The 12,841-nt window shown below is 49.2% G+C and overlaps 1 protein-coding gene across 5 annotated transcripts in view; it reads left to right on the forward strand.

Moving 5' to 3' along the window:
* The window catches only part of Hk1 (hexokinase 1), a 111,404-nt gene that overhangs the window by 10,260 nt on the left and 88,303 nt on the right, over window positions 1-12,841 (forward strand). For all 5 annotated transcript variants that reach the window (XM_042266303.2, XM_076557175.1, XM_015990462.3 and 2 more), the window contains one exon: window positions 6,171-6,265. In XM_042266303.2, coding sequence (XP_042122237.1) covers window positions 6,239-6,265 — 27 coding nt within the window. In that variant the 5' untranslated portion in view covers window positions 6,171-6,238. The remainder of the gene's footprint in view (window positions 1-6,170; window positions 6,266-12,841) is intronic.

Here is a 12,841-nt window from a genome sequence, read left to right on the forward strand (position 1 = left end):
TGTGTGTGTGTTGGTGGGGGGCGGGTATCTGTGGACTTTGTAAGCCTGTCTGGTAGAGCTAGCAGGACATTTTCTCATAATGACAAAGCTAAATCATACACGATCCCAGATGCGGTGGCTCATTGCCTGTAATGCCCGCCCTTTGGAGGCTGAGGCAGGAGGATGGTCGTGAGTTTGACACTATTATGGTTTACATAGTCAGTTCCAGGCCAGTCTGGACTACAGAGTGAAATCCTCAAAAGTAAAATCAAATCAATAAACAACAAAAACTCATAAATTATGCCCAATGTGGTGGTGCCATAAGCTCAGCCCCAGGGAGTCTAAGGTGCAGGAGTTGCCATGAGATCCAGCATGGGCTGTTGCATTATGTCTTGGGCTCAGGCTCTGCTCTAGGCTGACTCAGCTACTGGGTCTTTTGCTTGTGGAGCCACAGCAGTGCCTTTATGCAGGAAATGAAGTGAAAACAAGACAAAAGCCTTCACTGAGTGCCCGTCTATAAAATACGCTCGTACTCTTGGCCCTTAGCCCATGCATTATAATTATCTTCATGTTATATGCAGTGAAGTGCACAGGAGGCAAGATTAGTGTTGTCAGGGGCTGGGAATATACTGCCGATGGCTGTGAGTTTCTTCAGGGGTAATGGGTGTTTCCTTTTGTGTGTCTATGTGTGCAAGTGCGGTGTGTGTGTAGTGTATATACATGTTGGGTGTGGGGTACAGGTACATGTGAGCAAGCAATGGCTAGAAGAGGAGGCTCTCTCACTCTTTTGAGATGGCATCTCTCACTGAGCCTGGAGCAAGGCTGGGCCAACAAATGCCCGCCATCTGCCTGATCTCTTACAGAGTGGGGGCTTCGGGTGCATGGCCACATCTGGCCTTTTTATGTGGATGCCGAGACCTTATCGTGTGTCCTTCTGCTTACAGTCAATTGTTCTTATGCACTGAGCCATCTCCCCAACTCCATAACGGGCATTTTCTAGAATCAGAGAGTGGCGACACCTCTACCCTGTAAACACGCTGAAACTAACCAAAAATCTTTAAATCTCCAAGAGATGAGCTGTTGGTTTAGGAGCTACATTTCAAGTTTTAAAATGTGTATACATTTAACATTGATAATTAAATAAATTAGTATTATATGGAGCAGCCCCCAAAAGTTACACAGTGAGATTTATCTATTCATTCGGCAGTGTTGGGGGTCAAACCTAGAGCCTTTGGTGCCCGTTAAGGCAAGTTCTGCCATGGAGCTACCCTCTGAGCCTTGTAGGGTAAAATGTAAAAACTCGTAATGTAACGTAGGCTGGAGAGATGGGTCAGCAGTAAAAAGCTGCTCTTTCAGAGGACCCAGGATCGATCCTCAGCACCCACATGGTGGCTCACAACTGTCTGAACTCCAGTTCCAGGGAACCCAACATCCTTTTCCAGCCTCCTTTGGCACATCTTACATGTGGTATGCAGATATACATGCAGCCAAAAACATCCATACAGATCAAAACAGAACACAAAGGAGCAGTGTGGAAGTGAAGACAGAGCCAGCCAGGACAGACGGACACGGTGGGTGCTGTGTCTCATATCCAGTCTTTGTTTCCACCACACCTGAAAGACAGACGGCAGATGCCCAGGGGGTAGGTCAATAATTGCTACCGAAATACTGCATGGTTGTCTGCTGAGCCAGCTCCCCCAAAGCCAGAACCAAGCCTGAAACACCCCTGCAAAGAAAGGAGAAGGTACCCAGAGGGAAAAGGGGGTACAGGCAAGACAGGATAGCCTTACAGACAGAGAAGATGCCAAAGCAGGCCAGGCACAGAAAGATGAAGGTGCCAGAAAACCGTGTGGTGTGTGTGTGTGTGTGTCTGTCTGTCTGTCTGTCTGTCTGTCTCTGTGTTAACATGCATATTTGTGACTATACATCTTGAAATACTATCTTATCAAGTTTTACAAAAATGTAGAATTATAGAGGGATTTTTCTTCAGGCCGCCTGTTCACAAAAAACAAAAAACAAACAAACAAAAAAAACAACAACTACGCAGAGACATAATTATTAATTAAGCTTGGCCTATAGCGTAGGCTTGTCCCAGTAGCTCTTATAACTTAAATTAACCCATTTCTTTTCTTTTCTTTTTTTTTTTTTTTTTTGTGACAGGGTTTCTCTGTGTAGTTTTGGTGCCTGTCATGATCTTGCTCTGTAGTCCAGGCTGGCCTCGAACTCACAGAGATTCACCTAGCTCTGTTTCCTGAGTGCTGGGATTAAAGGCGTGCACCACCGCCACCCGGCAAATTAACCCATTTCTATTCGTGCACGTGACTCGTGGCTTTTACCTCTCCTCCTGCATGTCTTGCTCCCTCCGCTTATGACTGGTGACTCTGCCTTTCTTCTTCCCAGAGATCTCTCTGTCTGGAAGTCCCACCTGTAGTCAGAAGTCTTCCTGTATCCCACCTGGTCCTGCAGCCGCTCGGACCCACACACAAAGGCTTATATTATTTACAAAATGTATGGCCTGATGGCTCAGGCCTCTTGCTAGCTAGCTCTTACAACTTAACTCAGCCCATTTCTACTCATCTACACATTGCCACGTGGCTTCGTGGCTTACCGGTACTTTCACATCTTACTTCCCCTGGTGGCCGCTCTCAGTGTCTGTCCCACTCTCCTTTCCTCTTCTCTCTCCGAAGCTTGAAGGTACCTCCTCACCTTATTCTGCCTCACCATTGGCCAAACAGCTTTATTTATCAACCAATCAGGGCAACACCTATTCACAGCTTACAGAAAGACATCCCACAGCACCCACCTAGTTATTGGCCATTTAGCTTTTTACTAAACCAATCACAGTGACACATCTTCACACAGTGCAAAAGAATATTCCACAACACAGAATTTTATTTAAATAAAAAAAAAAAACAAGTAAAAGCTCATCTATAAGAGTTCCTGCTGGGTGGTGGTGGCGCACATCTTTAATCCCAGCACTCGGGAGGCAGAGCCAGGAGGATCTCTGTGAGTTCGAGGCCAGCCTAGACTACCAAGTGAGTTCCAGAAAAGGCACAAAGCTACACAGAGAAACCCTGTCTTGAAAAACCAAAAAAATGCTGGGCGGTGGTGGTGCATGCCTTTAATCCCATCACTCTGGAGGCAGAGCCAGGAGGATCTCTGTGAGTTCGAGGCCAGCCTGGTCTACAGAGTGAGTTCCAAGAAAGGCACAAAGCTACACAGAGAAACCCTGTCTTGAAAAAAAAAAAACCAAAAAAAAAAAAAAAAAAAAAAAAGAAAAGAAAGAAAAAAAAAGAAAAAAAGAAAAAGAAAAACCATTAAAAAAAAAAAAAGAGTTCTTTTCACTCCCATAGAGTGTTGACTGGAGGAGCCACTGCCACTGTCCTGCAGCTTACGTGTCTAGGCCCCTGCTCAAGCCTTTCACAGCCCTTCCAGGCAATTCACAATAAGAGAGCATGTGCTGGGTATGTACCAGGCACCAGTACCCTGCTTATGAACAAACCTTCGGATCTGGTGTGTCTCCATGGTCATGCCCATCTCACAGTTGAGGGAACTGCAGCTCCTGCAGCTTCCCAGGCCGGGTGGTGGTGGCACACACTTTTAATCCCAGCACTCAGAAGGCAGAGGCGGGCAGATCTCCATGAGTTTTAGGATAGCATGGTCTACATAGTTCCAGGACAGTTAGGGCTACATAGTTGAGACTGTCCCAGGTCAAAGCTGGTAAAAGGCTAAGCAGGGCCTCAAGCTACATATCCTGGCCTCACATCTGAGCTTCATTCCAAAGTTGTATCTAACATGAAACTATGTGAGGGGTACAGCCTTTACACACCCACCCCCATCAAACTGGGGTATTAGTACACAAGGAATCCAGTTACTGCTATTCCCAGCACCCTAGAGAATACAAATGCCAAATTCCATTTCCTTTCTTACAGAAACCTTTGTGTAGAGGGATTAAGTATAACTATCAAATCAAAACTGGATGCTGTAGCTGAGCGGCAGTGGCGCACGCCTTTAATCCCAGCACTTGAGAGGCAGAGCCAAGCGGATCTCTGTGAGTTCGAGGCCAGCCTGGTCTACAGCCTGAGATCCAGGACAGGCACCAAAACTACACAGAGAAACCCTGTCTTGAAAAACAAAACAAACAAACAAAATTGGATGCTGTAAACAAATAACGAGCATGAAAGTGTACCGGTTTTGTTTCTGCTTTGTGCCAAGCTCCAGCAGAACTCTCCACTGCCAGCCTTGGTGACTCAGCCAGCTGCCTGGCACTGTACCCATATTTGAAAGCCTGGGCTCTCGGCTTCCCCAGTTGGAGCAGGAAGGGCCCTCCAGTGGAGGGGCGCTGCTCTTGCAGGAGCTGCAGCATGCCAGTTGTTAGGCAAGGCACGGAACAGTCGTGAGCTGCTCAGGCTGCTAGAGACTGGACAAAGGGGCCATCGATCTTGACTAATTGGAGAGGACTCACCCCTCTGCTTTACTGATGTTGAACTGACAAACCATACATTTAGGGTGTCGTTTGTATACACACACATACACAGAGTGAAATTATTACCCCCGTCAAGCTAACTAGCAGCCGTTATCTTAGTGATTCCCTTTTTGGGCCCAGTAAGTACTTGATCTGCCGTCTTAGCAAGTGTGGATACTCAGTATGTTTAACCATCACCAAGCTGTGCGTCAGGCCCTCAGCACTTCTTGATGTCAGATAATGGGAAAGTTTAGACCCTTTGTGGCACATGAGACTCTCTCTCAAAAAAAGAACAAAAGGATAAAATTATTTTCACCAGAAAGTATTCCATGGGGGGAAAAAAAAGGCAGACTGAAAAAGAATATTTTAAGTCGGGTGGTAGTGGCGCACGCCTTTAATCCCAGCACTCAGGAGACAGATCCAGGAGGATCCCTGATCTCTGTGAGTTCGAGGCCAGCCTGGGCTACAGAGTGAGATCCAGGACAGACACCAAAGCTACACAGAGAAACCCTGTCTCGGAAAATTAAAAAAAAAAAGCATATTTTAGGGCCAGTAAGATAACTTAGCAGGCAATGACACTTGCTGCCAAGCCTGACAAACTGAGTTCAGTCCACCAGAACCCACGTGATGGAAGCAGAGACTCCACTCTTGCAGGTTGTCCCCTGGCCTCTCATGCTCACAGTGGTACACATGAGCATGTGCACACAAACACAGTCAACGGAAAACAAAAGGATATTGTAGCATGGCTCTCTTTGGGTGTTGCTCATAAGTAGTTACCTGGAGAGAAATACAAAGAAGGATACATACTAAAGTAATCAATGTTATTTCTGCAGGAGAGTGATTTCAGTTTCAAAACCACTTACTTCTAGTCTCAGACTTCTTTTTATTTATTTATTTATTTATTTATTTATTTATTTATTTATCTATCTATCTATCTATCTATCTATCTATCCATCCATCCATCCACCCATCCATCCACCCATCCATCCACCCACCCATCCATCCATCCATCCATCCATCTATTTATTTTTTGATACAGGGTTTCTCTGTGTAGCTTTGGAGCCTGTCCTGGAATTCGCTCTGTAGACCAGGCTGGCTTTGAACTCACAGAGATCCACCTGCCTCTGCCTCCTGAGTGCTGGGATTAAAGGCGTGCACCACTGCCCAGCCTAGTCTCAGACTTGTAACTGAGCACTGTGCATTGCCTTTTGAGTTAGAAAAATAGGTTTTATTCTGAAATTCTCCATACCACATTTTAAGTTAGACACATGAGGCCCAAGGGAATCTGGGATGAAGGTCCTGCTTCTGAAGTGGTGGCCTTTTGAAGATGCCTCAGTTGGGCCCCAGCTCTGCTGATCACGTCCCTGAAGCTCGGCTGGGCTTCCACCCCCAGCTGGCAGTCCAGGAAGTACTTCCAGAGTAATACTCTACAGGAAACCTTATGTCGTTTTATCTGGGTTCATGGATCCTTCTAGAAATGGGCCTGTGCGCTATCCTGGGTCAGTCCTCTGTATCAGGGTATTTAGTCTTCTAGATCCTGGGTCAGTCTTCTGTATCAGGGTATTTAGTCTTCTAGATCCTGGGTCAGTCCTCTGTATCAGGGTATTTAGTCTTCTAGATCCTGGGTCAGTCCTCTGTATCAGGGTATTTAGCTCCTCAACTGGGGATGCCAGAAGGACATTGCAGGGGCTCTGACTGGCCTCTTCTGAACTTAACCTTTCTTTAGGATCAGGAGACCCAATTTCTGAGACCAGAAGACTCCCGGAAAAACAGTACAGCCAGCGTCTCTCCACCATGGGACAGAGCTGCCAGCGAGGACAGGTAAACCCTACCACCCCGAGGATCTCACAAATGCCAGGCTGGCCTCAACTTCCATGTAATCAGGAATGACCTTGAATTCCTGACGCTCCTCCGTCCACCTCCCCAGTGCTGGGAGGACAGGCATCTTCTACCAGATCCAGTTCACGTGGTGCTGGGAACCGAGCCCAGGGCCTCTTCCATGACAGGCGAGCACTCTCTCAGCTGAGTCATATCCCCAGGTTTCCCTGGCCTCTCACAGGGTCCTGTGTACCATGCCTTACTCAGCCCACTCTCTTGGAGCGTTGCCTTGGGGTCCAGCTCAGGCTTAGGACACAGCAAGAACAGGGCAAGCAGGAGCCCTCCATCTGGACCCTGGCTTTTAGCACAGGTTAATTTCTCAGCCAGACCTGTGGTTTCTCTCCAGGGGGAGTCTTGCTAGTCATGACTAGTCGCTTCTTGGAAAGTTTTACTACAAAGTCATGAGCGTGGGCTACAAGCAGGCATCTGGCATCACTCTCTAGAGGAAGCAAGCCTCTTGGGCTGAATTTCCCCATGCCTTTCCAAACCAGAAGCCCGTTCTGACATTGTAGAATGTCTCCCTGGACATTGAAACACCCCTCCAAAAATGTGGCCAGCACAGATTATATTCCCAAGAGCAACTGGCTCACCTGGAACCCATCTTGCTGCACCGGGGCCCCTGCAGTGAGGACCACAGTTGTTCCTTTTCAGGGACAGGGGAACTTGGGTGCCTCGTGGGTGTGAGCCCGAGGACAGATGCCGGGCTGGTACGTGCTGTATGCTTCGTAGGCCAGGGCTCCCTCAGCCATGGGAGTAATGGGCTGGTCAGTCCTCGGGGACAAATTTATCTTCACTAGTCTTTTTTTTTTTTTTGGTTTTTCGAGACAGGGTTTCTCTGTGTAGCTTTGTGCCTTTCTTTGTGCCTTTCCTGGAACTCACTCTGTAGCCCAGGCTAGCCTCGAACTCACAGAGATCTGCCTGGCTCCGCCTCCCGAGTGCTGGGATTAAAGGCATGCACCACCACCACCCGGCTATCTTCACTAGTCTTAAGAATTGGGGAGAATGAGTTCAGGGTGCTGATCCGGACTAGAGGTTTAGGAGTTAAAAGGGCCTGCAAAGTCCCCTCAGTCTGGGGGAGGGGGAGGGGTGTAAATGCCATCCTTTGTCCCCTCCGAGAGGGCCTTGGCACAGTCCGGCCCAGATGTGTCTTCCTTCCCTCAGAGGCATCCAGAACATCGACTTGGTACCTTCTTCCCTCCCTGCATTTATTCCGTCTTGGAGACCGTTCTCACTGTCGTAGCCTAGGCTGGCCTTGAACTCTCAATCTTCTGTCTGATCCTCCTGAGCACTGGAATCACCAGGCCAAGTTTATCGGGTGCTGGGGATCGAACCCAGAGCTTCATGAATGCTGAGCACACACCCTGTCAACTGAGCCGCACCGCAGCTCCTGAGCGGAGGCTCTCCACCTCGTTTTTTTAGTTGTCAAGCCTAAAGCACCTGTGTGTGCAGGCTGCGGTGGAACGTGGTGATCACCACCAACATCAACCTGAAGAGCCCCTGGGACCCCCTGACCTCTGAAGCGCCCCCTCCCCCACACTCCCCGTTTTCTCCTTTATTCCTCAGCCAGGGTGGAAAATAGTGTCTCCTGCTCCGGGGAAAGGAGGAACGTTTCCAAACCACGAGGTTTATTTGGGGTGTCGCTGCCACCTCCCTCTGCCCCCTTCCTGTGTCCTGTCTGGCTTTGCCAGCCCCAGGCAGAATGCCACCGAGAGTTTATAAAGCAGTCCAGGCCAGCCTCCTCGGCGAGGTGGCACAAAGCAGCTAGTGTCACAGGCACCATGTGGCAGTCAGGAGGCTTGGACGCTCGTCTGGAATGCAGTGTTAGTCCACGGGTCTAGCCTTGGTCGGTGTGGTCTAGGGAAGCCCAGAGAGAGACACATGGGCTTTGGGGGGTCTCAGATTCAAGGTCGAATGCGGGCCATTAGAAGTCGGTACATTTTCAAAAATTATTATGGTCCAGCCTTAATAATTATAATAATAATCTTCTTCCTGGGGGCCCAGAAGAGAAACTACGAACGGCTCAAATTATTTTGGGGAAAAGAATCTAAGCACACCAAATTCTTTTGTCTGTTTACTTTATTCCTCTGGGGTAAAATCCTGTCTGCACAGCTACAGTTCTGTTCTCCTGCCTAGCTCCTTTCCAGCCTGATTTCTCTCTACCTTTATCCGCTGTCCCTCTAAGTTCTATCTTAATTCTCTCATCTTAGTTCTGCCCCTTCTTGGTCTTTCTCATCTCGTTCTTCCCCACCTGGCTCTTCCTCATCTTCCATCTCATTCTTCTAGTTCTCCATCTAGTTCTCCAGTCCAAATCCTCAAAGTCTCATATATATATATATATATATATATATATATATATCCATGCAATAGCAGTTCTCTAGCTAGAGCAAGGTCACCAGGCTTAACTTCTTCTTACAGGGTCATAAAGGCAGACAAGAGTTTTCCTCAGGCACTGACCGTCAGGCTTTCTTTTACAACCCAAAAGGGGAGTGGTAAGGGAGGAGGTCAACTAAAAGCTAAAATCAGTTAATATATCAGAAAAAGAGAATTTATGTGCTCAAACTACATTCCTAGAGGTGGTTAGGTAAATGTTAGGGGTGTATAACGTTAGTATAAACACCAGCAAGGCTGTATAAGAAAGGAGAGTCTGAGCTTAATTTTGGACGCTTGATGGGTATTTCAGATAAAATGCACTGTTAGGAGTTCTTGGAAGCATGCATAGCGTACAAGGAAATCATTGCAGGAATCGGCTAATACATACACAAAAGCTAAAATATCACCAAGACTTCTTAAACCATGGCTTGACCTCAGGAGAGTCCTTGACCTTTCCAAGTAGTAGCTTTTGTGATAGCAGCTGGATTCCATGACATTTCCCTGCGGCTTGCCGCGGTAAACCCCTCAAGCAGCCCAAGGGGAGCCTGGGTCTTGACCGCCCCGAGCCTGTCGGTTGATGAGCTACACTGAGGCTGCTCCCACGGCACAAGCAACCCAAACGGGCCTCTGCATTTGTGGTTCCTCGATCTGTTGACTCATCCAACAGTGGGCTGAAATAGTCAGGGGGAAAAATTACATCTGTCCTGGACAGACAGACTTCTTCTCTTGCCGTCCCCCAATGACACGTTACAGCAGCTACCGGCACGATGACATGTCTCCTAAGCCACTGGAGTGACTGGAAGTCTGGGGGAGGGGCTGGGGACCCGGCTCAGTAGGCAAAATGCCTGCTGTGCATGCAAGCCTGAGGCCCCAAGTTCTGGTCCCCAACGCCCACATAAAAGCAGGGTATGGCAGGGTGCATCTGAACCGCCAGTGCTGGGGGGAGGGTGGGGAAGGGGCGGGGAGACAGACGGATCCCACAGGCTCAACAGCCTGACAGCCTAATTGCAGTCATCAGCGCCAGGTTCCGGGAGAGACCCTGACTTGGAAACTGGGGTGGGTGGGGCTGGTGAGGTGGCTGAAGGTGCTTGGCTGTGCAAACCTAGGAATGGGTTCGGTGTCCAGGACCCAGGTAACGGTGGAAGTGGGGGACTAACTCCATGGTTGATCCTCTGATAGCCTCATGAGTGCTGTGGCTACCCCCCTCAGTAACCGAAGCAAATGAAGTAAAGAGTGATTGAGGAGGACACCCATGCCGACCTCTGGCATCCATATGTATTCGTGGATGCGCACGCACACATGTACACACACACCACCACACAAGCACGTGGAAATTCTATGGGAGGATGGGCACAGGCGACTGCAGACACTCTATCATTTTGCAAAGGGGGCTTGAATGCCTATGGACCTTGGTCTCTGGGGTGGTGCCAACCCCTCCACACAGACATGGCAGGGGAAAACTATATGCCCTGTGCTGGCCTCCTTACATGTTTCAAAAGGCCTACTGTAGTAGTAATGCTCCCATTTCACGGATGGGGGAACTGAGGCTTAAAGAAGTTGAGTTACTTGGCCCAAGCTCAAATAGCTGGCCAGTTGCAGATCCAGGTGGTCCACCGGGGTCTCTGTCACCCATCCCTCATCCACATCAAATCCAAGGCTGGAGGTGCAGCTTGTTTCTCCCTCCTGTCTTCCCAATGCCACACACACTGTGGGCTCTCCTAAGCCTAGCTGCACTGTCCTCTGGATAGTAAGTCTCCACTTGTGACCCAAGGAAGGACCCGAACCATTAGCCCATCAGTAGGTTTCTCCATGACTGTCGTCCAGACAGTATGTTTCTCTGTTGTCTTCATTCTCATGTGGCCCCTTCAGCATCTGTAAGGCTTCCTTAGGGCCCCTTCCATGTGACCTTTGCTTTGATGGGGTGTCAATGTAAGACCAGCCTAGACAGCTGGGTGTGTGCAGAGCTTGTGTGGATGGTTCTGTTGGCTCTGGCCTTTGGTCTGTGGTGTGGCTCCCCCTACCTCTTGTTAAGACTACGGTGTCTGTGGGGTTTCTTTAATCTGGAGCCCGCTACAGAGCATACATTTATCGAGCACTTCCTGTGTGCTCAGCAAGAGATGCTGGAAAGATAGATGGTCCCTGCTCTCCAGGGGTGGTAGATACACGGGTCACCCCCTGATCTTTACAGAGCTGGCTGTGTGCCTTTGGGGTACTACCCAACTTCCCAGGAACCTCAGTGTCCTTCCTGAGAAAGGGAGGCATCACTTCTCATCTATGTTGACTTGGGAGGGAGCCAGCAAGATGACTCAGCTGGTAAAGGCACCCACTGCCAAGCCCGAGGATCTGAGTCTGAGTAGATGTCATTTTTTTTAAGGGTTGGAAGGGAGAATAGGAACTATAACTAGTGATTTTTCCATTGCTGTGACCAAATATCTAACAGGGAGCGACTTGAGGGAAGAAAGGTTAATCTGCCTCACCGTTGAGGGGAGCAGCGCCATGGGGCAGGAGCATGCAGGCAGCCAAGACCTCTTGCTTCCTCAGGAAGCAGAGAGTGGACCAGGAAGTGGGGTCAGTCAGACTAAGACTCCTCAAATTCTGGCCCTAGTGATCACTTCCTCCAGTGAGGTGCCACCTCCTCAAGGTTCCAACACATTCCAAAACATGGCCACCAGCTGGGCATCAAGCCTCTGGGGACAGTTCAATGGAGGCACTTTCCCCGAGCCAGGCACAAGGACAGGAGGCCCTCTCATGGGCTGCTCTGAGAGACCAATGGCCGAGGAGGGAGCTTCATTTTTTTCTTTGTATTCCCTCTGACTTTCCCTTCTCTGCTTTGGCGGAGTTAGGAGCAGGGTTCATAGGAGCGGAGACCAGTCAAAATCCCTTGCCTGGCATGCTGGCCTACATCTTTAATCCCAGCACACTGGAGGCAGAGATGGAGGCAAGAGGATCTCTGTTAGTTCCAGGACAGCCAGGGCTAGCACAGTGAGACCCTGCCTCAAAAAACAAAACAAAACAAAAACGAAAACAAAAACCCTCCAAAAAACAAAAACAAACAAACAAAAAAACAATAACAACAACAACAACACACACACACACACACACAAAGCCCTTAAGTGCCACCAAAGCGGGCACGATGATCACATTCATGGCGGGAGGTGGACCCGGCTCCACCACTGACCTTCAGTCATCTCTCCAACCTCTACCTTGTGGCCTGTGCATGTGGGGACATTGATCATTGCTCTTCTCAGGCCGTCACCAGGACAGCTCTGTCTCAGCCCCAGGGGAAAGGCTGGCACTTGCCCATCCCTGAGGCTCCAGCCTCAGTTTACCTCCTAGAGACCCTAGGCTTCCTTTTCCACAACATAATCCAGCGGTGGGGGCTGGGGGTGGGGCGCTCATCCATGTGGGAGTGATTGCAAGGACCCCAAAGCAGCAAGAAGTGAATATGGAAGTCCACGCCTTGGGCAAGAGACTTTGCCTGCATGAGGTATGGTTGACATGGTTTTCATGATGCCTAGTTGGCCAAGATTTTCTCCCATTCTGTAGGCTGTCTCTTTACCCAGCCACGTCCTTGGCTGTGCAGAGGCTTTGAGACGTCATGCAGTCCCATGGGTCAGCTTCTGGCCTTATTCTGTGAGCCACTGGAGTCCTCCTCAGAGAATCCTTGCCTATGTCCATGCCTTGCTGCGTTTCGCTCTAGCAGTTTCAAAGTCATGGGTCTCGCATTAAGATATCTGTTCCTGTTTGAATTGATCTGTGTGCAAGATGAGCGGCATGGGTCTGGTTCTGTCTTTGTACGTGTGGAAACCCATTCTATCCCCAGCTGCTCTTCCACAGTTTACCTTACCTACCCTATGCCTTCAGGGACCACCATGAAGAAAATCCTATCAGGCCTTTTCCGGTTGGGACCGGAAGTGTCTATACCTTGTGGGGTAAGGGGAGTTAGGGAAGGGCAAGATACCGAAGTCACCTATCCCAGTCTTAACACAAGCTGTTCCAGGGGATTTGAAAGCTACTTTCTTCCCATGCTCATCTGGGAGGCACTGTACCCTGTAGTTGGGGACACAGTGGAGCCAATGGTTGGGCAGAGACCAGACCCCCTGTGTTCCCATCTCTAAGCCCCATTCCCCTTTTGGGATAGAGTCATGT

The sequence above is a fragment of the Peromyscus maniculatus genome, chromosome 21 (genome assembly GCF_049852395.1).
Source record: "Peromyscus maniculatus bairdii isolate BWxNUB_F1_BW_parent chromosome 21, HU_Pman_BW_mat_3.1, whole genome shotgun sequence".
Lineage (NCBI taxonomy): Eukaryota > Metazoa > Chordata > Mammalia > Rodentia > Cricetidae > Peromyscus > Peromyscus maniculatus.